This window comes from Rhyacophila brunnea, unplaced genomic scaffold (assembly GCF_057557595.1).
Source record: "Rhyacophila brunnea isolate RB1 unplaced genomic scaffold, BYU_Rbru_1.0 scaffold_24, whole genome shotgun sequence".
Taxonomy (NCBI): Eukaryota; Metazoa; Arthropoda; class Insecta; order Trichoptera; family Rhyacophilidae; genus Rhyacophila; species Rhyacophila brunnea.
In genome coordinates this window covers 1,250,804-1,278,254 of record NW_028232904.1, presented here as the reverse complement: position 1 = coordinate 1,278,254, position 27,451 = coordinate 1,250,804, and the positions used below count along the sequence as shown (strand labels likewise).

At 35.8% G+C, this 27,451-nt stretch overlaps 1 protein-coding gene and 1 long non-coding RNA gene across 6 annotated transcripts in view; one reads left to right on the top strand and one right to left on the bottom strand.

Annotated features, from left to right (window-relative positions):
- LOC147068868 (uncharacterized) overlaps positions 1 to 5,150 on the top strand; it is a 149,239-nt gene extending 144,089 nt beyond the window's left edge. For 4 of the 5 annotated variants that reach the window (XM_085951395.1, XM_085951391.1, XM_085951393.1 and 1 more), the window contains one exon: positions 3,970 to 4,179. In XM_085951395.1, the coding sequence (XP_085807521.1) occupies positions 3,970 to 3,975 (6 nt within the window). In that variant the 3' untranslated portion in view covers positions 3,976 to 4,179. Of the gene's footprint in view, positions 1 to 3,969 lie in introns of all 5 variants that reach the window. The other variant, XM_085951392.1, reaches the window with a different exon arrangement.
- LOC147068866 (uncharacterized) overlaps positions 1 to 27,451 on the bottom strand; it is a 186,321-nt gene that overhangs the window by 30,994 nt on the left and 127,876 nt on the right. The window lies entirely within an intron of this gene.

The following is a 27,451-nucleotide window of genomic DNA, read 5'->3' as shown; positions in this document are numbered from 1 at the left end:
TGAAAACATCTCATGCATATACAGTCTAGAAAAAATCATTTTGTAGAACAAAATACGACACCTAACGGGACTTGAACCTGTATCTGCTGGATTCGCGCCAGTATGCTTTTCCAATTAAGCTACGGGCACCCTACGTAATTACGAATTAACTAGTAGTTATTACATGAAATGCTTATCTAATTGAGTTATGATGCATGGTGGCGCTTTTAGAAGTGGACTATATAATTTGAAGGTGATGGTGGATGTCAGATTATGGATCTACGGGGGGGGGGGGGGGGGGGAGATTTGACGCAGGATGCCAGACACTGATCTTTATGTTGAGAGGGCTGGGGCCGGTTCGGTGTTCATCCACTCACCCACTGATAAACACTTTGAATGGATGATATATTATGAGGTTGATGAATGATGATGATGATAAGTTCAGAATGGATGATATAGACGCGACGTTCATTCAAACCGTAACAGATTTAGTGTAACGAAGGTCGAACATGTGCGTTTTGAATCACTCTGTAGTTAACGCGGTGCGACAACACGTACCCATTCGTTCTCTTGAGTTGACTGCCTTTATTTGCAATCACGGTTGTCTTATGACCGGTAATTATTACTCATCGTCTGGTCATAAGATGCCCTATCAAATTTCGATAATTTACTAGTAGTTGTTACATGAAATGCTTATCGAGATGCTTGTTTTCGAATTATGTATATTCAATATATAGAATGTTAAATTATCAAATCTTGTGTCTTTATTCATTGAATAAAAAAAATAGTTTATGATAATATTCATCATTTTGGCCGACGATATCCGCCTTGTGTATAGAATAGACCCACATGAATAGTTTGAAGTTGATTTTCGGATTCTTACTCCTTTAGTAATCGTGTATTCACCACTGCTATAACGCTTCCCAGTGGGTTCAACTCATAAAGTATGTACACCGACTTAACTAGTGGTAAATTGCGTTTTAATCAAAAAACAAAAACCCCTTTAGACCTTTTCGGTGTGTTTTTCTGCCCGACGCGGCCGCAGCCCTGTATATCAAAAGCCACACGGCGTGCGGGGAAGAAGGGCTTATCTGCAGATTGTCAGACGTCGGAGAGTTATGACATGGCTGTAAAAGAAGTCAATGCAAACCTTTATTATAGTATCCTCCACGTAATTTTGCAATTGTACGCAGTGACAAGATTTGTATGTAATACGCACTGCGAATTAGTAAATGCCAGGCGCCTGATTGGCTGATTTCATCAAATAATTCAAAATAATCTATTCCAAATTGCAAGGTTACGTGGAGGGTAGTATAACAAAAGTCATCATCATCATCAGAGGCGCGACAAACCGGTGTGGGTCCTGGCCTCCTCCAACAGCTCCCTCCACCTGTCCCTATCCAGTGTGGCCGCTTTCCAATTTGGTACCCCCAGAATACGGCAGTCACTGGCAGCTCCATCTAACCAGTGAATCTTTGGCCTCCCTCTTCTTCTACGTCCTATTGGATTGCTGAACATCACTCTCTTTGCCGGTTCATTGTCATTCATACGGTGCACATGACCTAGCCATCGCAGTCTCCCAATCTTAATTGATTGAACAAAAGTATGCTTATAAAATACCCACGTGAAAAATGAAACATCTGGCGTGTATAAACATATTTATAACTCGATTCAATTCGTTAACAAGGCTCTGCTGACAGATGAAAATTGTTCTGAACTTTCATGATGGTTTGCTTTCGTAATATTTTTTGGATTTTCATCTGTTTAGAGTGTTCTTTCCTCGACGTTTCAGTCTATTTGCAGAGGCAGATTAATATATATTGTGTTGATGAAGTGTAATGTAAAGTTGTGATTATATTGAGATGCATGTCGCATACTATCACGCTGCCACGGTGACAAATTGAGTCTATGGTTTTGTCATTATGCAGAATATTTTGAACGAATACGATCTCTGTAAATTCATTGATAGAGTAACCTAGTAACGAGTCTATGTGAATTCAATAATATTTTGAACAGAACCCAACCCGCAGAACATAAATAATAGACAACATTCTTATAGAAAATACATAGTGCCAACCGCTAAAAACCAAAAACACGCGATTTTGACATGATTTGAAAATGTGTAGGCACGTTAAAAATGATAAAAAAACGTTGGTTGAGTCGTGCAGGTGTCGATACAGTGTAGTACAACGTAAGGTGACCTCATTGTTAGTTGTTCTGGTAATTTCGGCAGATTTTGCTAACTGGCAATATTTGTTTAACGTTCAAATGTGCTACAGGATGTGAGTCCTACTTAAAACGAACGTTTAATTTTACTTAATATTACCGTTTGTGTCGTCCGCACTGTCTTGTATAATTTTTGTGCGGAGTTGGAATGTTAAATTAAACAATGAATGCCTGAGATGGTTACAGTCAATTCATGAGTTCCATTGACACAATCCTCAGTATTGAGATCTTTAAGAAGAATAAGTGATATTCCATTCACCTAAATAGTTTGTATTGGGGGGGGTCTGTCTTGTATGCGCGTCTGATCCTGATTGCTGGTATATGGTTGATGTTAAATTTATTAACTTAGTAAAATAAAATCCTGCCAGATCTCGTACGCGGATCGCTAGTTGCTTGCGGCTTTCGCGTAAATAATAAACAACCACCGCAAGTGTGGAAAATAACTTTATCAGGTGTTTTTTTTGTTCTCCTCGTATTATTTATTTTTTGTTGTCATGGCGATAACGCGGGAATAAATAATAATCCGGAGGCGGGGGAATTTATTCGCGGGCGTTCGAAAATTTATTCGAAATATTCGCGCGGTTTTCTTCTAATAAATTTACTTTAGCAAGGATTTTGTAATGAGATGAGTTGTCATTTTTAGTATACCTGTCTACAGCGCTGATTTATAAGGCTCTACGGTTGACGACAGTGTTTATAAGCAGTGGATTATAGCACAGAATAATCACCGTCATTGTTTTTCTTATATTCGATGCACGACAGAGTCCTATCGTGAATATCATATCTACCAATGGCGAAGAATGGAGTTAGGCTGTTAAGATCGTCATAAATGGTGCACACTAAACTTTTTCAGTCATACGTATCTGTTTTGATTGAAATAATACTACAATTTACAGATGGTGTTGGTTAGTTTTTAAAATTCAATTAAACCCTGCGAAAACCGCAACCTTGTGAAAGTGTTTTTAATATACCTAATTTTTATTATTTATAGATATTCATTAATGGCAACACCCTGATTATGTTAACTCCATCGATCAATGCATACGTTACTTTTCAAAATCCATCGACCACAGACAATTATTGCAAATTATTCTCTCCTTTTTGGTTGGTGTTTGTGTAGATAATCGGTAATAAATATAAAATTGCTTTATCTAAAACGATGCTTACTGTTTCTGTTTATAATACGAGATAACTCTGAGTTGAGTTTTAGCCGGTTCTCACATCAAAACTCCCCTCGTCTGCCGCACAGCCATAAATCAAACCTTCCAAGAACGTCGATCCGGTGTTGCATATGAAGACCGCGTACATCTACCTAGCGACAGTCGCACGTAATCTTCGAAACGTATATATATTTGGATGCGGCGATCAACGAGCCGGCATAGGAATAACCAATTCGTAGGTGTTAGTATGCGTCCTAGCGTCTTCGACTCGCAGCCCGAGAGGCATGCAACTTGTCGATTGCAACAGTAGATGTTTTTTTCAAACTAAAAAGTTGCATTTGACAAAATTTGGCAACGTGTGCTTTGTGAATAATAATGACGTCACATCGACGTATTCTATACGTTGCAGGCGGACGAGTTTTGATGTGAGAGCCGGCTTAGTGTTTCGCCGCCAACGTAGCCAAACATGAATACACCTGCATTATCATTTTACCTGGGATTTGAGCCCAGTACTATCAACAATATTTGTCAATCCTCTACAAACTATCTACAATCTTTGACAATATAATAATAATAATATATGATTTAATGTTCTTTGTTTCAGGTATGAATACCCCCTCTACGCCATTGCTACGCCACTATTTAACATTACATTATACCATCACCGTAGAGGTTTGTCGTAGCCAACGTCTACGGTGCTACGGCACTACGTTGCTACGTTTCTATATTTAAAATTCTATTTAAATTAAAGTACATTTATTTTGTCTTCGAGAAATTGGCTTGTAATAATAAATAATATTTTATTCTATCAGTCCGTTTGACTTATTGATTTATCCAACATTGGTAGTTTTACCCTTTATATTTAGCAATTTTTGCTAACCATCTTTTATTTAAGCGGAGAGCCGAGTGAAGGTCGAAAATGAAGAATTTAGGACATCTTTGCGAGCTTAACCTAGATAATATAATATAGACTTTATTGGAAAAACGTATATGTCATTATGATGCATTATCTTTTCTCATCTTAGAAATTCATATTTAATACGACAATAACGCAATTTAGAAAGCGCTTTAGTGAGAATTGTAAGAGCCGCTAGTTGATTTCGTCACAATTATATAGGATACACATAACTTAGCGCTCAGAACACATGGGTTCGAATCCCAGGTGGCGCGAGTTCGCATCCCGCTGGGTTTCTTTTTTTTTCAAAATGATTTTTTTCTAGAGGTTAAGTATATATTTCTCAAAAGTGTTTTCTTATTATGTATATACGATATGATTGTACTTATAATTTACTTACCTATTTATTTTATTCTGTCTTTCGATATGTTATGTATTCCGGTGGTTTTTATATATATTTTCTAAGTGTTTTAGACATAGACAGAATTACAAATTAAATATCTATTTTTCGTAGTGTCAAATTATAGCAAACTCGGTAAGGAGCTGACCTCAATATTAAATTTCTGCATATCCGTTTTTCATTTAGTCAGTCATCCTTTGACGCAAACGCCAGATAATAGCTGACTCGATTATTTCAATAAAAAGAATATTATTTTGATTGTATAAATAGCGAATAATAATTCATCGGAAATGTCACTCGAATCTAAGTACCTGGTCCGTTATTATTTATTATCTCAGTTTGACCCAGGTCCCAGATTCCCAATCCCAGATTGGCGCGACACCAATGGTTATACGGGTTCAAATCTCGTCGAGTTTAGTATTTTTTTCAAATATATTTTTTTCTAGTGGGTGGTTCCATCTGTGGTGTTTTCAAGTTATGTATATTCTATAGTAGTACCCTAAGCTAAAGTGATTAATAAGTGAACATACTGAGGCTTGTCCATGATGTAATGTCAACCCATTACATAGCAGTCAAGCTTCATCATGGAGTCCACCGGGATTCCCGTGCTGGCTCCGCGGTTAAATCGGCCCCTGCGTGCCCCCACGTCGTTTTTGTGTCTTGGTGATTTTTTTGGGTCATTGCCACAGTCAAAAATATATAAAACCTTGTAAGTAAGTAACTATTTATTTATTTATTCCCCAGTTGGTATTCTTGGCCGTTGGAATGTTTGGGAAACATGCGATCTGTGGTGGGTCACCAGGTTGCGAAACGCACCATTGCGGCGATCATAATATGTATAGCTTGCCAGCTCGGCCATCAGTGTCGAAGGGTGGAGGTAGGCTGTTAAGATTTTACATAAATAGTGCACATTAAACTGTATCAGTCATACGTTTTTGTTTTTATTGAACTAAAACTACAATGTAAAGATGGAGTTGGTTAAAAAAAAAAAAAAACAATTAAACCCTGCCTAAACCAAACCACAATAGTTTTGGTATGCTTTGGGCGATCCGACAAAATTGTTCACACTTTTTGATTCCTACTTATTTGTTTTAGTTGAATTAAGACTACATATTACACATATTGTTGGTCAGTTTTTTCAAATTCATTAAGCCCTGCTTAAACCAAGCCATAATATAGTAAAATATTATTATATTTATAATGATTTAATGTTATAATTATAGATATTTTATAGATATACGATTATTTTTTTGACTATTATCTATTATGGCATGGTTTTCGCAGGGTATAATTGAATTTTAAAAACTAACCAACACCATCTGTGAATATTGTAGTCTTAGTTCAGTGATATAATTTATACCTATAATTTGTAATGTCCACAATATGTTAAAAAAATATATGAATTGAATTGAATATGAATTGAATTGAATTGAATAATTATTGACAAAGTTTCGTATGCACTATTTATATTGGGTCTTATTTGCCTACCTCCACCCTTCGCCTCTGTTGGACATATTAGACGTTTTTTTTAAATATACATACACGGTTTACAAGGACCGGTTATCAATCATTCGGTCAACTAAGCAACGCCGAAAGCGAAAGCGATGCCGAAAGGCGAAACCCGAGTCGCAAAAAACGACTCAAATGGAATAGTACGAAACTTAAATCCATTAGAATTTAAAATTATGTATGTTTTATCCACTGTTCTTGAGATTTTAAAGTATTTTTATTTTGCAATTTAGACGGAAAGCGCTAAGAATTTTTTCTTATTAATTATATACGTGGAATGTTTTAAAACTTGCCGTCCCGTGACATCCCCATTACATTGTTGTAGTCGGGACATAGTTGCGTAATAAAATGGGAACATCAAAAATGTCAGAAACTTTCCACGTCGAAGCATTCTCGTTTAATAATAGTCAGGATGAACCTTTTTACTAACCTTATTTAATTAAAATAACAAAACATAATAGTTTATAAAATGTAGAATATAATTATATGAGTGCCGTTTGTTATTTTTGGAAATAAGTAGGCTATTGAGATCATAGTGCATACTGGAGTAAGAGCCAGGCCACACCGGGCGACTCTGGTCTCGAGACCAGTCGCCGAGACTAGACCGATGTATGCAGTTATATGGACCATACCACACCTGGTCGCCCAGTAGTCAATAAAGTCGGGCGATCAGTAAAATCTCGTTCGTGCGCTCGGTCTGGTCTCTCTGTGTCTCTGATCGAGCGATCTGTAGCGATGTATGAAAACATAGCTATGTATTGAGCGCTGCCACACTAGTCGCCGGCAGCCACGCCGCGGAGAGAACGTATTTTTTGCATAGTTGCGTGTACATTCATTATTATTATTATTATTATTATTATTGGCTGCCTCTCTGGTCGCCGGCAAGTCGCCCGAGTAAATCGCCCGGTGTGGCCTGGCTCTTATGGGAAATAAGTCACTAATGCGCCGGCTAGACGGCAGCGACTTGCCTGTGCGGTATAATTTGTGCAAAAACTCTTTTAGCCGGCTCTCACATCAAAACCCGTCCACCTGCAACGTGTCGAATACGTCGATGTGACGTCATCGTTATTCATAAAATACACGTCGCCAAATGGAGCTTCGCACACTGCTGGAATAAAAACAAATTAGTTTGAAAAAAACATCTGGGGGCAAATGCAACTATTTTCACCCGACATTCAGCGCAGGTATAATCCCGAAATGTCGCACTTCTGCATTCATTTTGGCTTTCCAAGTGACGTCACTGTCCTCGCACGGTCTTGCTATACGCACATAAGAAACTTGCATGTTGCGCTCAGTTTTGATTTATAACTATTATCCCAGTTGAGACGATTTACAATGGGCGACTGGGATTATAGCGCTTTTCGGTTTGCGCGAGCTACGGTTTTCCCGTCCATACACACGGATTTCCCGATACAATCCGGTTTACGCAGGTAATCTTTATGGTAGTTTTGTCTTTTAAACATGCCGCATCGGAGTGTTACAGCAAATATTGGGGGCCCTAAATGATTACACCAATAAGTATTAATACACAGTTCATAATTGCCACGGATAATCCAGTGCCTATGCCGAGAGAAGTGCGGTCAGCCCATTGAGAAGACAACCAAATCATCAGATCCTGAAGAAGTGGACGAAGAAGCAATATTCCATTAACCTATATGATTTTATATTTGTTCCTGGAGGGAGGGTCCGGACCCTAAAACCTCGCCTGCTTATTCTGATTGATTGGGTCATTCGAGTCACAAAAAAAAAATCGGTGTGTGTACTTATGTGCGCGCGTTAGAAGTTATACTTCTTTAGCGTAACAAAACAAAAACAAACTTGTGATAAACTAGATTCTTTGACTAGCTCTTAATTGTCTTGTTAAAGTACACACGTAAGAAAACGGGCCGCTTATTGGAACGCCGTTGGTTTATTTCTATACACTTTAACTTATATTACTAAATTATATAATGGTTTCTCGTTTTTATTTTTTAGTACCAAATGTCAATGACGTTTAATGTTTCTTTACCTAAGAAATTGCAAATGGCCGACAATAATAAATTTGCTGCCTGGGTAACGGAACAATTCTAAACTATAATATTATACTGCAGTAGCGAAGGGTGGAGGTAGGCTGTTAAGATCCGCCATAAATAGGGCACATTAAACTTTGTAAGTCATACATATTTGTTTTTATTGGATTACGACTACAATTTACAGATGGTGTTGGTTAGTTTTTAAAAATCAATTAAACCCTGCGTAAACCAAACCATAATAGTTTTGGTATACTTTGGGCGATACGACAAAATGTGCACTGTTTTTCATTTATACCTATTTGTTTTCGTTGGATTAAGAATACATATTATAACACATATTGTTGGTTAATTTTTTAAATTCGTTAAGCCCTGCCTAATCCAAACTATAATAGATACAAAATATTATTCTATCTATAAAATATCTAAAGTTATGTATGATTTAATTGCATAATTTTAGATATTTTATAGATAAACGAGTATTTTTTGACTATTAATTATTATGGCTTGGTTTTTGCAGCGTTTAATTGAGTTTTAAAAACTAACCAACACCATCTATAAATTGTAGTCTTATTTAGAAGAAAATAAATACGTATGACTGAAAAAGTGTAGTGTGCACTATTTATGGCGGATCTTAACAGCCTACCTCCACCCTTCGCCACTGTTATACTGTATAATCGTCACGATTGCAGTATCATACTGTAGCGTAAAGATAGTGCGTTCGGCTGATAACCGAACAATCGGTGGCTCGAATCCAATCGAGTGCGTTTTTTTCTGTGAAAAAATAAATTGTGTGTTACATGTCACACGCCAAAAATACACTCTGATCTGATTTTCCAAACGCGCCTAAAGAAGTATAACTTCAAAAATTCTCCTCGAACGCTTTCATGGAGACTTAGGCATGGTAGGCGAACTATTTGACACTGACTAATAAAATTAACATTTGTGGCACCCAGGATGAGTCCAACAGCTGTTTTCGCCCACGTACAACTCTTATTAGACGACCAGGTAACTTAGGACTTAGGAGACCAGGTAACAACTTTAGTCAAATGCCCAAGATCTGAAGAGTCCATATCAGACAGATGGTTGTGACTCTATTCCTCAATGGTTTACATCCACTGCAACGTGTGAAGTATGCCGCACTCTAAAATTGTCAAAGTTTTTTTTATGTGTTTTGTCATCAAGCCATTTTATGTTCGGAATAAATTTTATCATAACATGGAACTGTCAAAAATATTATTCTTTATTGTTAGAAAAGTGATACATTTTTCTTGTTGTCAAAATGATTGGGAAATTATGTTAATTAAAAGTTATAAATAGTTGTTTAGAACTGCTGGATACATGCAAAAGGTATATCCATAATAATACATTGTATACTAGTTTTACAAGAGATTTGGCATTTTGTTATCATTATCAGTCAGATTCAATACATTGATATTGAGTTTATCTATGTTCGATCACCGTTTTTAACCGTTTACCTTTGACAATGGGGACACGTGGAATTCGTTTAGTTCGTTCATTAGTTTGTTGGGCCCCACCTGTTTATTTTTTATTTTTTTAAAGAAACAAACAGTTGCATTGATTATAAATGTACATAAAATAGATTGGAGAGAGATATTGCAACCAGCAAAGTTTCAATACATAAATTATAATATAGAAACACTTGATAAGATATAATATAAGAAGAACATAAAAAAAAAAGATATTGTAACGGCATGACTTTGAAAAGAGATCCACAGATTGCGCTGCCCATTGACTGAATGTCGCAAGCGTTGTGTAGACTGATCAGGATTTAACCCTATGGTGCTCACATCTTAAAATCTGATTAACTCTCATCCTTTTGATTATACAGATCATGGCCCCCACAAGGGGGCTGACAGGGCTCTAGCCTGAGAGCCCAGGCTCAGGAGGGGCCCGGCGTGGCGAGTCGAACAGATAAGTGAGATAAACACACATTACAAGTTTGCTGTAATAGCAAAAAAAGGTTATTCTTCTTCGATAATGTTTTTCTTTAAAGTTATGTGGTTGTACGATACAATTTTAATTGTGTATCGATGCTCGACAACTCCATAATTCAAATGGATGTATTAAAATATACAAAAAAACACTGAATATAGGTACACATTAATTTTACCGCGTACACCATTAGCAAAATACTACTGTATAGCGTCACACTGCCTTTATTCTTAGCGATAGGTAGGGGGCCCGCAAAAGATTCTAGCCTGGAGGCCCGCTTCTGAATGTGGGGCCCATGATACAGATCCTCTATTTTGACACTAAGCACCTAGAGTCGAGATTTATTTCAAGAGTTAAGTGTGGTTATTTAGTCGACAAATGCGATACCGATATGCGATATAGGATCATCTGGTTATTTGGTCCAGCGAGTCATCTTATCTTGTTAATCTATTTTCGTGTACCGTTTGAAGTATGCTATGATATTATTGATCTCTGTGAACTCTGAATAAATACTAAAAGCGGGAGTGTTTATATTTTATAATAAAACCATCCTATAATATTGAATAATTTTAGTATACCCACGGTGGTTGTACTATCACGCCGTGAGTCCCAGGTTCGAATCCTGGGTCTGGCAAGTACACATATTGTTTTTCAATTTGTGTCTATCAGGGTATGGACGTAATAAGTTGAGCAAGTGGCTGACATCCATTTCTCGTAAATAACAAAATCTGTTAATACAAACCTCCACTTTGTGGAGGCCCATATGATCCTATTAGGATCGGACAAAGTCGAAAAAAAATACTTAGATGAAAATGTGACATTTTTATAATATACATAAATATTATGTGTATTAAGAATTATTGAAATTTATGCACATGAGTATTCTAAGATAGAACAGAAAAAGATAATAATAAGGAAAGAGAGAAGATATACATTTGAAATTCATTAGTGTTAATTATGCAAAATTTCTGAGATAGCGCGTTTAAAAGAGGCAGGTGAATTATTGAATGTATCAACAGTGGATAAATAAATATCATATTTAAACAAGGGCGCTGAATAAAGAAGTTTCGTATAAAATTACAATCACTACGATAGACATGGTACAAAGCTTGGTTTTACGTAAATCTTGATGGAAAATAGAAACTCAACCTTTGGGGTAGGTTATAAAGACAGGATCTTTCAAAAAACAATAAAAATAGGGTTGTTCAATAAATAAAAGATTATGTAAAAGATATTGTAATAAAGCACTTAGATAATTATTTCATAGTTACAACCAAGAATTACAACAATTTACAGAACAGCTCACGATCGCTCTAGAGTCTAGATCAGTGGTGCACAAGCTTTTTAAAAGAAGGGCCAATTTATCCATTTTATAATTTTTCACGGGCCACTAGCGGTAAAAGTGTTGAAAAATAATGATATTTTATTTTTAATTTAATAATTAGGCACATAATTTTATCAGCAACTTCAATCATCCTCCACTCTGCATTACGTGCATATTTACACGAAGAAAATTAGTTCAGACACGATCAATTTGTTAGAAAACAATAAAAGTACCTACATAAAAAACTTTATACACGCACTATACACACAAACAAGTGATTTTTTAATATCGATTCACAAACATTGTGCACTGACAAAATTCTTGGAGAACTAACACTAAAATGCGCGTTTTGAAAACAATAATCTAAAAATAGACTGCAACTGCACCACAGACGGCGTGACTCATTGTAAAAAGATGAATTTCGTTCGAAAATCTATACCCGTGAAAATATAATCATATTAAATAATAAAACATAGCATTAAGTTTTCTATCAGTGACGATTCAGATTATATACCGTTGCTACTGCATAATTTGTTCACATATCGAACACAGATTTTTATCATATTCAATGAAAAATTTGGTAATTAAGTATGTACTTGTTATTTTGGGCCGCAACAAATGCCAATTCGGGCGGCATGCGGCCCACGGGCCGCGTATGTGCACCACTGGTCTACCACACCACAGTCTTTAATTTCAGTAATCACCATCCTCAGTAATGAAACAATGGATATATGTCAAACCAATTGAGGAAGATATTATATAATATTATTTATTATATACATTGCCCTACTAAAGTTATAAATAAGTTTAATAAAAATATACACATTAAATGGTTTGTTATTTATTAAAATTTTGTTGATTTCTGACTTGAGTCATTTGTTTTTTTATATCATTAATTATTTTTGTTCGCAAGAGAACCCATTTGAACGAAGCTTTCCGTTTACTGTATATATCTTGCAAATTTAATACTGGTGAGTAAAAATTATGCACACTCTTTAAGGCTATCCACTAGTTGCGAAATGATCCAAAATTACTTCGGTTATGAAAATGTTTGATAAAATTATATTATGGTTTCTCTAATCATGATTTTTCTTATCGCAGTTTAATGTTGACAATTAATATTTATTGGAATGTTTCCTTTTTCAAGTGCAAGACGACAGTTTTATGCTTTCTTTTCTTATGTTGGTATTATAATTACCAGTCAACTTACATGTTAGATAATTCTGATACCGTCTGGGTTTGGATGTAAGAAGGTACGATTTTTGAGTGTGGAGAATGATGGGATAAACTAAACTAAGACAAAATTATTTTCAATATTTATGTCAGTATCATATTGTATTTATTTAAAGTTTGTCACGTAAACGAAACGTATATTCAATGTTTTGTGTGTCATAGTTGAACATTCTGTGGGTTTTTTTTATTTCTAACGTTTTATGGACTGACCGTCATTAAGCCATAAACCTGTTTCAAATTGCATTTATGAAAGTTGCAGCGTCATACTGTCAATGTCTACATCTTTTCACTCAGAATATTTGGCATTTTACGTTAGCTTTGTTATATACTACAATTTTAAAATTTTGTTTCTGTATGTTGCTCTCTGCTATGTGGACTCTTAACTAAAAGTTGTGTAAATTCAGTTAAAGTACAGTTGTGTGCATGGCATCCTCAGTTTTGTGTGTGTAACTGCTCCTGAGATAGTCAGTCATAAAATCAAATACTGATGCTTCACACTCAAATGTAGGCTCCCGTGATACGCGTGATGAAAACGGTGTCGTGTAGGGCGAGTATGGTTTAGTGGAGTCATTAATTTTAATGTATTGTGACAATTGCAATCAAACGCATGTACAGATCCTCAACATTGCTAAATCGTTTCCAAGTTCACTTGGAAACGTAAAGAAACACAGAACCAAAAGGAGTGGAATCAGCTTAGGCTTTTATCCAGCAGTTGTGGATTCACGTCTGACGTTTTCTTGAATTCTTACATTCGTATATTTGCGTTGGCGGACTATGGGCCGTATGTATGAGATTACCAAATTATTTATAAGCTATTTAACCGATGTTCCACCATGTAGAGTATAGCACCGTTTGTGACGTAAGCAATCTGACGTAACACGTCATTCAAAATGGCTGCTTCATCTGTCACTTTCAAATGTCATTTTAATAATGCATTCATTACAACAAACGTTTGCTTGAGGCCCTCGTTCATTTTGTAGACTCTGTAAAACATTTGCGAACGTTAAAAACAGTTCTTAGTCGTGCTGTTTATAAAATACGTATAATTTTGATCCATAGTCTATAATCTAGATGGTAGGTAACTGATACAATGCCTCGTATTTCGCTTACAAAATGCAGTATTTCTCATGGAGAGATAAGATGGATTTACGTAAGATTAAGATAAAATATCTCCGCTAAACGACCGCAAAGATAGGTACCTACTGCTGTATCTGGCATTAAAATATGCAATTGGAAGCATTCTGCATTCTTCAAAATATTATGGTACCTACCTACCTAGTTAATTATTGTAAGATAACTGTAATAAACAAGGCACAACTCTCAAATACACTGGTAACATCAATAGTGTCATACGGTGATTAGTATAAATGATAATATAATACAGAGATCATTACATAGTATTATCTAAATCCATTTGTATTTCTGTCATTTATTCTTATTCTGTTTTCACATCTCTTAATAGAAGTGATTGAAGTGAAGTTAGTCATAATATGTATGTATTGCCACGATGGAAATATTTACTGGCAATACTCTATCCTTTCGTACAGTAGAATCATAAAATAAATGTGATAAAATAACTGATAAATTATTTAAAGTTCATAATAATTATTCATCTATAATTATTAAATTTATATGGTTATACTTTCACACATTTACAATTTCAAAATTTTAAATTAATGGTCGGGGAATGAAATTTTATAAGTTTGCCATTATTTGGACACCATGGCACATTATGACGTCACATCGTGATGTCACTAAACAAACGAATTACGTTTGTACTCATGCATACAAATGAGCAGTATATAGCCTATAAAGTATTTGGGAATCTCATGCATACGACCCTATGTCGCGAATAGTGGATAGCCTTAAAACTAGAGCTTGCATATCTACATACATCATAAATCTTTAAGGGGATGGGTATGTAACCGTTTGACATTTGCATGACTCCATAGCGTGGGGGGAATACAGACAATCGGTTTTAATGAATATATGACTATACGTGTCTTGTAACCTCCCTCATAATACGCCAACAAATAGATGTAGTCCGCTACTAGCTGATAGTCGATATCAAGTTTAGTTAAAATCATAAACAACATAAAATATTAATGGAACTGACCTTTAAAAAGATTTAGGGCTTACTTGGTAACCTGGTTTTTTTTTGAGTTAATTAAGAACCCATATCCTTGTTTTTTCGTCCAAACCATGACACCCCGCACCATACTCGGTCTTAATCGAGTGTATCACGAGACCCTACGTTTGGTGTGAAGTATCAGCAGTTTTTACGTCTAGGAATGCTTCAAAAAACTTAAGTTGTGATTATATTGAGATGTATGTCGCGTATTGTCACGGCGACAAATTTAGTCTATGGTTTTGTCATTTTGCAGAATATTTTGAACGAACACGATCTCTGTAAATTCAATGATGTGGTAACTTAGTAATGAGTCTCTGTAAATTCAATAATATTTTGAACCATAGATAATAGACAACATTCTTATAGAAAATACATAGTGCCAACCCAAAGGGATTGGACTCCTCCCCCAGAGGTAGCACACAACTGTCAGTGTGTACTCGTTTTGTGAGAGAAAGTTCTACTTCTCTGAAATTAGGTACACTTTGCTGCAAATGGGCCATACTTGGACATAAAAACGCCCCACTGAGTATTTTTTTTTATCAACACAAGCTTACAACCAATTTATGATAAACATATTTTCATTATAAAAAGTTCCCGCAATAAAAACTTTATTAGGATTCAGGGTAAGAAAAAATAATGCAAATGGATGTAAGTATTTTATTTTTAATAACACAACACAATAATATTACGAAAAATTATACACAAATCAGTTAATAGCAAATGGTTAAATATTGGAATAAGAAATATGGTCTTGTTTTTACATATTGTTCTATATAAAATAACATAGCATTATTGTTTAGATAAAACGGCTAAATAAAAAACACAAACAATTACAGTTAATTACAAACAATTTTTTTTTATTATATTACCTACCTATTTACACATGTGTATTTTGAAAAATGAAATAAAAATATAACATGGGTTCGTTTTTGACATATTGTGTATAAAATTACTTGTTTATACAAACCTATTAGAGACAAAATACAGGTAGGTATGTTGAAAATTTGATTATATAGTTAATTACAATATTTTATTTATTTAACTCACTTTTTTAACTCTCATTTAACTTTAACACTCATTTAACGTCACTTTCCGAGAAATGCTTCTCACACAGTAATGAATATTTAGATGGCACCCAGCTCTCCCGCCCGACTGCATCAATCCACAATTTCCGAAGAACTTCATTTTTCGGAAATCTGAAATAATTTAATTCATACCTATAACATTATAAAATTGCTACATATACTCCATTACATACTTCATATAAATACAATTTTTTGTTTGGTATTCTTAAAAATATATTTAACTCTGAAATGAAATAAAAAATCTATGTAAATAATGAATGTCATTAACTAGCACTAACAGTTTTTACTTTGAAAAAGACATCGTATATTTTGGGTTCAAAATAATATTATGCATACGGCCCTGGATTTTTCGCAATAAACAACCATTTGACGTTTGATGTAAAAGTTTTGAATTGTTATTGTAAAAGATCTTTTAGGAAAAACTATCAATGTATAAATAATTAATAGTATGCATATTGTTCCGAAATGCTGTCACTCATTTGTATTCTTACATTAATAAACATTTTTTTACCGAATAATAACGTATAATACGTATAAATCGAGAGAATAACAATATCATATCCGCCATGTTGTTTTACCACACGAACTTGAAGAAGCTCCAGAATACCAACATTACCAACTGTCTTTCTCCGATTCGTATTTTTTAGTACATAAATGATAGCGTGTTCCCTCTCCAGTCTTTCAATCTCTTTGTGCCAACCGCTAAAAACAAAACACGCGATATTGACATGATTCTAAAGTGTGTAGGCATGAAGAAAATGATAAAAAAACGTTCATTAGTCATGCAGGTGTCGATGCAGTGCAGTACAACGTGAGGTGACTTCATGGTTGTTCGTGCGATTTCGGCAGATTTTGCTAACTGACAATGTTCGTTTAAAGTTTCAAAATGTACTACGGGATAAGAGCATCAGTCTGATAACATTTTAAACACTAAGAAAAATGACATTGCAAATTTTTTTCCCATAGCGACAGCTTGCTGTGACGTCACGTGATAGTATACGATATGCACCATAATAATATATTTCGCGCTTTACTTACAGCACTCAAAAATGTACTTTTGATTGATTTTATAGAGAGCTTTTAATGAAAAGTGCTCACGGGAGAGAAAAGCACGGCGAACTAACAAAAACAAATGATTCTAATTAGTAAATATAGAGTATACAAAAAACAAACATAAAACAATACGGACATACCCATGGGACATGCACCCGTCGATTACATGCGCGGTCGCAGCCATGGCCTCTTTTGGACTCCTATTTTTGGTTGCCTCGTGTCAGGCTTATTAGGACTGTAGTGATAAGTAACGAGGGGTGGAGGTAGGCTGTTAAGATTCGAAATAAATAGTGCTTACTAAACTTTGTCATTCATACTTATTTGTTGTCATTGAACTAAGAATACAATATACAGATGGTGATTGTTAGCTTTTAAAATTCAATTAAACCCTGCCTAACCCAAACCAAAATAGTTTAAATATGCTATGGATGATCCGATAAAAATATTCCACACTTTTTCAGTCATACTTATTTGTTTTCGTTGAATACAACTTTTAAAATTCTTTAAGCCATGCCTAAACCAAATTATGATAGTTAAAAAATATTCTTCTAAGTAGGTAGGTATCTATAAAATATCTAAAATTATGTATGGTTTAAAGGCAGATATTTTATAGATAAACGAATATTTTTTTTACGATTATTGACTATGGCTTGGATTGGGCCGGGCTTAACTGAATTTTAAACTAACAAACACTTCCTACACAATATTGTAGCATTAGTTCAAAGTTTAGTATGCACGATGAATGTCAGATCTTAACAGCCTACCTCCAGCCTTCACCGCTGATAATGAGGTGCACTCCAATGTAAATGCACTCCGTGATGCGCTTTGTATTTTGACTTTAAAATTCTACTTTGTTGTTTAATTTGTTTTTTTTTTTGCTATAAGATAATTTTTTTTGGCTTGTTTTTCTACTAACTTGATTTATCTGTTCTCTTCATTCTAAATGTCGACTTTTGAACGACTTAATAACTAATAATTTGTTATGTAGTCAATACGTTTTTTTTTAAATTAATAAATAAATAAATGATACTCCTAGAGCAGGGGGGGGCAAACTTTTTGGATGGAGGGCCAAATTCAAGAATTCAAAATGAGCGGCGGGCCGCAAGTAAAATACTATTTTTAGATATACACTATTTATTATCACGAAAAATAAACATTACAAAAAAATTAAGAAGAATGAAACTATTGTACATTTTCGAACATTTTTTAAATTCAGGTGTTAATTTTGTAGTTGATATTCTTAAAACTGCTTGTAAATGGGCATTGGAGATATTTTGATCGTAAAGAATTTTTATTGAGGTTCATGATCGGAAATGTGTGTTCACATATATAGATTAATCCAAAAATAACGAACATTTTTCTTGCATAATCTTTAAGTTGGTCGAATTTGTCTGAATTAAGGGCATTGTAAAATTTGGAGTTTTCCTTCACGACGATGCAATTCTCCTAAATCAGTGTCACACTACAGATCAATAATCTCAAGTTGTAGCTCTGTCGGTACACTATCAATATCAATTGAAATCGATGTTCAACGTAGAAAATAGTGCTTACATAGTGCGAGACGAGACGCAAGGAAGATGTACTGGGATAATACATTTACGAAACAACAAATTCTTCAAATTTTAATCTATTGTCAATATTTTTTAAAAAAATTATAAAAAAAAGTTATTCGTAATCAAAAGTACAATTAATGATGGCGGGCCTCAAAAAAATACCCGGCGGGCCACATGCGGCCCGCGGGCTGCAGTTTGCCCTCCCCTGTCCTAGAGTGACATAATTCTAAATGCAAAATCTACACTGTGGTAGTATGGTGACATTTACAAAATTTAGGATAGACAACTTTATTTTATCTACCATCTGGAGGTCAATTGTGGCACAAAACAGTTTGCTTTCGTACAAAATGGTCTTACGTTACGGGGATGAGCAGTTTTTTCTTGCCCCTTTCAGTTATTTTTTTTAGAATATTGTAAGATCCACGTCGCAAGACCTATGTCTTAGCCGGCTCTCACATCAAAACTCGTCCGCCCAAAACGTGTCGAATACGTCGATGTGACGTCATCGTTATTCAACAAAAACAACAAAACACACGTTGCCAAATGGAGCTCCGCAGATTGGTTGAATGCGACTGTTTCGTTTGAAAAAAAACATCTGCTGTTGCAATTGACAAGTTGCATCCTTCTCGGACTCCCCTACCTTTTCTTTTAACTGAGACCTTGTGAGGTCTGAGAGGCAGACCTCGGTTTCCTGACTATCATTTCTAGAGTTGGGTCTTGTGAGTACATTAATGACCTTTCCCGCATGTAATCTAGCCAAGTATTGAGCTGTTGAATTTACATTTACCTTCGCTTTTCAAACAAGTCTTTCGAGGGAAAACATTTAAGAAAAACCCTCTTCCGAATATTGTCCTTTCGAAGAGTCTAAGTCATATACAAACACCTACGAATTGGTCATTCCTATACCGGCTCGCCGATCACCCCATTCAAATGGGTCCCAGGTTCGAATCCTGGGTCTGACAAGTACACGTATTGTATTTCAATTTGTGTATGGGTCAGAGTAGGGACCTAATAGGTTGAGCAAGTGTCTGACATCCATTTCTATTCTAATATTTTTTTTCTAATAGATATTTATTATGTATGTTCAATAAAGGAATTTTACATCGTAAAATCCAAAATACATATTATTAATTGAGTTAGCATTTACTTTGTAAAATACCATTTTACAAGAAATGAAAATATAATTAATATTAAATTCTACAAGTTTTTAAAAAGGTTTGTCGATAGCTATTTCAGTTGTAACACCATTATCAAGACTATTCAGATAGGCCGTTTGACTTTGGTTAAATACTATACGTATTAAAAACCCTAAGTGGGTATTAATAATATTACAATTAATAATAAGTATACAAAGTCATAATATTGTTTGAACGAATAAGAAAATGTATTCTGTCTCTATTTATACGTACAGTATTTAAGCAAAGGCAAACGGCCTATCTGAACAGTCTTGATAATGGTGTTACAACCGAAATAGCTATCGACAAACCTTTTTAAAAACCTGTAGAATTTAATATTAATTAAATTTTCATTTCTGCCAAAATACATAGTTTAAAAAATTATTCTTTTAAAGTTGTTGCTTTTTTAAAAGAAAGGTGTTTTAAAAGAAGTTGCTTGGTTATTAAAATAATATCAAATTCATAACTCTTTGCTCTCGAGTTAATGCACGTATAACGCCATCATCTGGGCCTTTGTTAGTGTTCATTGTCCCCAAGTTAACGCTCGCTTTTCTCGTTTTAAAAACTCATTTAAATAAAGCATTTTCTCAGAAAGATATTAGTTTTCAGACTATTTTCAGAATGAATAATGATGTCAGATGAGAATATCATATTTTCTTAAGCAGACGCATTGCCTCTATACTCTATAGCGTATAACAATTAATAATTTCATGTTATTTTTTTATTTATCGTTATTTTTAGAGTCATATTATTGGCTTTAATCTTCATCTTTGACATCCTATATAATATCTCTTTGGCCTATGACCTCAGTCACCTGCGCTTTGCAGATAATATTGTTGTCTTTGTGAATAACCCAGAAGTAGGGTCGTCAAAAGATTATCGATTTTTTGACCAATAATTCGATACTTTACATCCGATAAGGTAGTTTTTTTATCAGTTTCCATGTGCGCACACCGAAAAGTAACATGGGTGGGTCCATTAAATAAAATATCCATAATAATAATTGATTTTTTATGACGGTAGGTAGTTAACAAAATATGGCAAGTGGTTCTGACTTCCACACTTATCCCGTCTTCTATGTAAAGCTACTCGTCATGCCAACTGTGGATCCACGACTTCTTGACTCCTGACTACTAAACTAGTCAATTTTTGACTGGCCATGGTGTATTCGCTGTCCAGCTCTTTGAGCTTGACTTGACACCCTATATAGTGGAGAACTACAAAATGAAAACAAAATCCTCTGGGAATGTCAGAGAATGTTCTCCGACGCGGAAGAGATGCTTAAGTCAGTCCAACCAGTTGTTGGATCCTTCGGGCCGTCTGACCTAGTTAACTTATTATGGACGTGAAAATCTCTTCACATAGTTTAACATGTCAGTATTATTTAACTTTGGTTTTAAATATGATGGTAGCCCTCATTCCTTTTTTCCTACCTACCAAATATCCCAGTTATTGTCGCAAGTTAGGGCGACCGGCAGTTACGAATCATTAGTCGACCAAGATTGTAGTAACATTTAGTCATTTCAAGACAGCGGACGCGCTTAGGCTTGTTAAAGCTAAGCTGTCGTTTACTACAGAGTGATTCATCCAAATCGCATCTGTTCGACCTTCGTTGCACTAAATATGATACGGTTTGAGCAAACGTCGCGTGTATCATCCATCCTGAACTTGTCATTATCATTTATCCCAAAATCCAAGTGAAACCGTGTGTGAGTGCGTGAATACCAAACCAAATCCAGCGCGACAACCCTCTCAAAATCAAAGATGCCTGGCATCTTGTTTAAACCCCCCCCCCCCTAGATCCGTAATCCACCAAGATTTTCAAATTACAGGTCACTGCAAAAAGCGGAACCATATATTATATGTAAATTATTAATTTTTGTTAATTATCCATGCTCTTCTTTCCCATTGGCACTTTTTTTTAAATTAAATCTCAGTAAATTCAGTCAAAGCACACTTGAGCTCGCGGTGACCTCAGTTTTGGGCATCTGCTCCTGAGACATTCCCAGGCGTAAATAACTGATTATGCTTCACACCAAATTAAATGTAGGCCAGGGGCGGTTTGGTTTGGAAGAAACTATTATGTAGATAGTATTTATTTTGTAGTATGAAGGAGGAAAAATATGGCGAGAAACTAAACGAGGGCATTTCATATTACAACTGTATTATAGTAAGTCCAAACCTTTATTTCATTCATTGATTAAAATGTAGATTTTATAACACGATTCTGTTTATTTCGCGTGAGAAATCAGAATACACTAACGTGACACCATTAGGTGATTAATTTTGCTGGGGGGGGGGGTGTTTTAGGCGGTGGAGGGTTTAACAGAATTAGAAAAATGTCGATGATCATTATCTGATGTCTCACTGTCACGCGATGTGCTTTAGAAAAAAATGGCAAATTTAATACAGTCATCTGTAAAATGTTCTAGCCTGGTGTAAGGTTAATAATTATAAATTATAAGATTTAAATTTATCAAATGGCCGTAGGCGGTCGTGTCTGCCATTAGACGCAGAATATACGGTATACTAATGACATTGAAACATACATTTTCTAAAATAGAGCTCTCCAACTACTATATGTTGCTTAGGTGCAGCAATTGAAAAATCGAAGAATACGAATATTACAACTTTTGAGAGCAGTGGATGTTTTCTATTATGCGGTCGATTCTTTAGAAAATGTCGACATTTTGGTTTAAAAAAATCATGGAAGCATAAAAAAATCTGACAATCTATCCAATTTTCTTCTTTCTTTTTTCTTTTACACTATCACGACCCAGCTTTGGGGCATAGGGCAAGCACAAGTTCGCGCCACTTCCCTCGATCCATCGCCAACTCTTACGCTTCCCGCCATTCCAGACCAGCAGCGAGTAGATCGCTTTGTAGCACCGCTGCAAGGTGAGAGATGGCCGGCTACGACGACGGAACCCTTGAGGCTATGCGACAAAGGTACGAAGTGTCGCACTCTTTGGCGGCATCCGGAACACGTGTCCCAGCCACGTAAAACGTCTCTTCGTGTTTACGTCAATCACCGAAGGCTTCGGTGTCTGCTCACGAACTCGGGTGTTTGTAACGCGATCGTATCAATGTACCCGTAAGATCTTTGTTTTATTATCTTCTACTCGAAACAGTTCCGTGGAGCTGCATTCGTATTAATTCCGAAGGTTCTTAATGAAGCGTCGTCCTCAGCTGCGTTTACCATTGATCTTTCCTTGGAATGCTGCACTTTATCGCATGAGGTGTTGCAGTTTTCTAGTGTTAATACTACGCAGAGCTTCTCGGTCTTTTCCCATTTGTTCGATGATGTCAAAATTTGACACACGATCAGTCCAATGAATTTTGAGGATGCGCCGCGAGATGACAAAACTTTAAAGTTGTTATTATATTTAGATGCACGTCGCGTACTATCACGTAACGTCACAGTTAGCTGCCGCTACGGGAAAAATGTGTGTAATGTCGTCTTTATTGGTGTTAAAAATGTTATCAGACCACCCCGTAACACATTTTGAACCTTTAAACTAACATTGTCAGTTAGCAAAATCTGCCGAAATCACCAGAACAATAATGAGGCCACCTCACGTTGTACCGCATTGCATGACTCAGTGAACGTTTTTTTATCATTTGCTACATGCCTATACATTTTCGACTCATGTCTAAATTGCGTGTTTATTTTTTATTTTTAGCGGTTGGCACTTTGTATTTTCTATAAGAATGTTGTCTATTATCTATGGTCTGCAGGTTGGATTCTGATCCATATACTATCTATGGATATAATATCGCAAGTAATTTTAACGTACGCACACGTAGAAACTGTTAAAATCAATTGAAATTATCATGAATACATAATGAATAATAATTCAAAATACCAATACATTAGAATTGGCATTCTCTGTCATTGAATGTACCGAGGTGGTGATCGTTCAAAGTATTCTGCAAAATTACGAAACCATAGACTAAATTTGTCACCGTGACAGCGTGACAGTATGCGCATCTTAATATAATCACAGCTTACTTTCCGTGATATATAATTATCCTGGCTTAACCTCGATACCATAGAAAAGGATTGAGGGTGCATAACGGTAAAACAAACACAGTAGCTATTGTTAATGTTGCATTGTAATATTGATGCATCGATTCTTTCTATATATTCTATACCAGTGGCGCACCCAGGATTTAATATTGGGGGGGCCCAAGGAGGAGAATGTAAATTAGTCCCATAGGCTCTTTTTCTTCTTCACAGCCTAATTTCTCGTTGTCTTTTGCACTCGGTGTACCTACACCAAGGTCCTCACATCCTGAAACGGGCCCTCAGGCTAGGATATTTGGCTGTCCCCCTACCTACCGCCAAGATTAAAGGCAGTGTGAAACACTACATTAACGTTTTTCAAATTGTGTTTTAGTTCAAATTAAGGGTACTTATACAGTCAATTATTGGCGATTTTCAATACATCCACTTTAATAATGGAGCTGTCAAGTATCGACACATAATAATCAAAAAATATATTGCACAATTATATAAGTAACTGAAAATGTTCATGGCCATGCTATACTATTAAAGCTAATTTATGATGTGTGTTTATCTCACTTTTCTGGTCAACCCGACACGCCGGGCCCCCCACAGCCCGGGCCCCCAGGCTAGAACCCTGTCAGCCCTCCCCAGCCATGACCTACACCACTCCGGAATTTGGGTGGACACCGAGAATTTTTTGACAGTTCCATTAGGGATTGGGTTTCTAAAAAAACCTGACATTAGTGTTTCGAAATTTTTGTGTTATAAATTAAAATCTAAGAAATTGTTCTAAAAAGGGTGCTGGAGAATTACAAATCATTTTTTTGCCAGTGTTTTTATTTGTCTAAGCCCTAAGGTTTATTGGCTTTCAATTTCAATGGTTAAAATCATTCTGACAATTTTCATGTTTGGGGGGTGTCAGGGCCCCTTGCCCCCCCCCCCTGGGTGCGCCACTGTAACCACCTCACTTCAGTGTGAAAAAGTAAACATTCGTACTTAGCTTCCATAGAAATGCAAAGTTTTTTTTAAAAATGCCTGTTTTTAAAGGTCTGGATTTAATGAAATTTACCAATTGGTCTAGTGCAGGTTTTAGCACTGCGGTAATGTTTTCGAAACTATAGATTCCCTGTGTAAATAAAACAGTGCGTAGATATAATGTTAGGGTTTCTTGTCTTTGCGAGGGTAACAAATCCTTTAAATGAGCCTAACATTGACGGAGCACCATCCATAAAAATTCCTCCATGATATTTTAGATTGTTCTAAATATGAATAAATAGAATCAAAAACATCTTGTCATGTCGTACGCTCGGTGAGTTCTTTGCAGCATAGATATTGATCCACTATTTTGTTTTCATTTATGAAACGAAAACCTGTGAGGCCAACGGTAGACGCGTGCGATCGATTCGGCAACATCGAAATCACATTAGATCTTTCATCGGCTTTCATAATTTCACGAAGGACTTTTTTTCGGTTTTCGCTATTTCGCGGATTTTTCTGTTTTTATCATTATTTTCGCGGTGCACTTGCAACAAACCAGCGGTGCACCGGTTAAGAACCACTCGTCTAGAGCCACAATATTTATGCTGAATTCCACCGAAAAAAATGTTTTTTTTTTTTAATTTACACCACCACCGACTGTGGTGGGCATGGCCCCCACATCATAAATGTTTGGCGGGCCCCCTTACCTATCACCAGGGTTAAAGGGAATGTGATGTTCTACAATAGTGTTCCCAAATGGTATTCCGTGGATTTATCTATATTGTTAAATAATTCCCTTGAATTCTTGTCGGACCTCATATCATATTATCGATCGTTATCATACTATGAACCACTGGTCGCGACCACCTCTTGTGGTAGCTAAGTAGCATTCGACCCTTCGATATTGGATAAATAGCCATTTTTATTTTTCTAGAAACACTAAAAATAATTGTAATATAAAATGATACACGTGAATTATTATCATGTAGTTACGTATATCATATTTTCATCATACTTCATATTTTTTATGTTAATTTTGATGATTTTTTTTATAATATAACAAATTTCTGGTGTGTGTTTATCTCACAATTAGACGAGCCGCCACGCCGGGCCCTCTTAAGCGCGGGCCCCCAGGCTGTAGCCCCGTCAGCCCATGGTGGTGGGTGTAGTCGTACTTTTCGCCGAATTTTTATCGTCGATTTTGGGTTTTTTAATAGTGAAGTTTCAAAATATTAATTGAAAATGGAAAAAAAAAGTATTATTGCATTTAACTTATAGGTACACAAACCAACCCAACAGAACACAGCCTAATTTCTCGTTTATCGGACTTTTGTCTATTGCACTCGGTGTACACCACTCCGGAATTCGGGTGGACACCGGGAAATTTTTGACATTTCCATTAGAGATTGAGTTTCTAAAAAAACCCGACATTAGTGTTTCGAAATTTTTGTGTTAGAAATTAAAATCTAAGAAATTTGCCTAGCGGGTGCTGGAGAATTTCAAATCATTTTTTTGCCGTGTTTTTATTTGTCTAATTTATTGGCTTTCAATTTCAATATTTTTGGGGGGGGCCAAGGCCCTTTGCCCCCCCCCTGGGTGCGCCACTGTTCTATACTCCATAATATATTCCAATATATTGCATGCGACCAGTCGATTTGTTACCGCGTTTAAATTGTATCGAGATTTCTCGGTATCTAGGTTAACACAGTGTCCTCCTGACATTTTGTAATGGCGTTTTCAAACAGCCATTTTGTTTGCATGCCTCATGCCATCTAGCGGTCGGGCGACCAATCAAGCCGAGTGACAGCGATATAAATCACTTTTCAATAGTTTTTTAGTTTTTAAAATCTTTTAACTATTTTTTAACGAAATATTCTGTCAGATTTTAAAGCGCTGTAGTATTTACTATTCAAATTCTGGTGTACATACTTGCAAAATATTTTTTATAAGATATGCAGAAATATAAAAAAAAAAATACAACACCGCGTTGTGGACGTTGTGGACGATAATAATATTTTGGTCATGGTGATTAGGCCGGTTACATGTAAATTGTACGTAAAACAATTCACCGTTGCCAGTTCGCCGTGAGTTTTCTATCGGAAAAAGATGGCCGTATGCCATGCGGTCTCCAATTTTATTAGATTCAATATAAACATTAATTCAATTTTCATAGCTGATTTTGGCAAAACTCAGAGGTGCATGCTGGGCATAACGCGATATGACAAACAGAGAAATGAGTGGATAAAGGAACTAACAAGGGTTTGCTATGTAATGGAGTTTGCTAATAACCTCAAATGGAAATGGGCTGGACACATAGCTCGAAGAAAGGACAATCGTTGGACAAATTTAGTTATCCAGCGGTATCCAAGAGGTACAAAACGTCTGCAAAGTAGACCTAGAGGCCGCTGGATCGATGACATATTAAAGTTCTGTGGAAGTACATGGCACCGCAATGCACAAGACTGAGAGAAGTGGAATCAGCTTGGAAGGGCCTTCATCCAGCAGAGAAAAGATTCAGGCTGATGACGATGATGTAAAATAAAGAATATTATTATATTTTCAATAAATGTCTTTAAACAATTCTAATGTTATACTCGTGGGTATACACTCATATACACCAACAGTGGCCGCGCGGCTTAAGCATTGGACTATAACGCCATGGGTCCCAGGTTCGAATCCTGGGTCTGACAAGTACACATATTGTTTTTCAATTTGTGTGTGAGTCAGGGTATGGACCTAATAGGTTGAGCAAGTGGCTGACATCCATTTCTCGTAA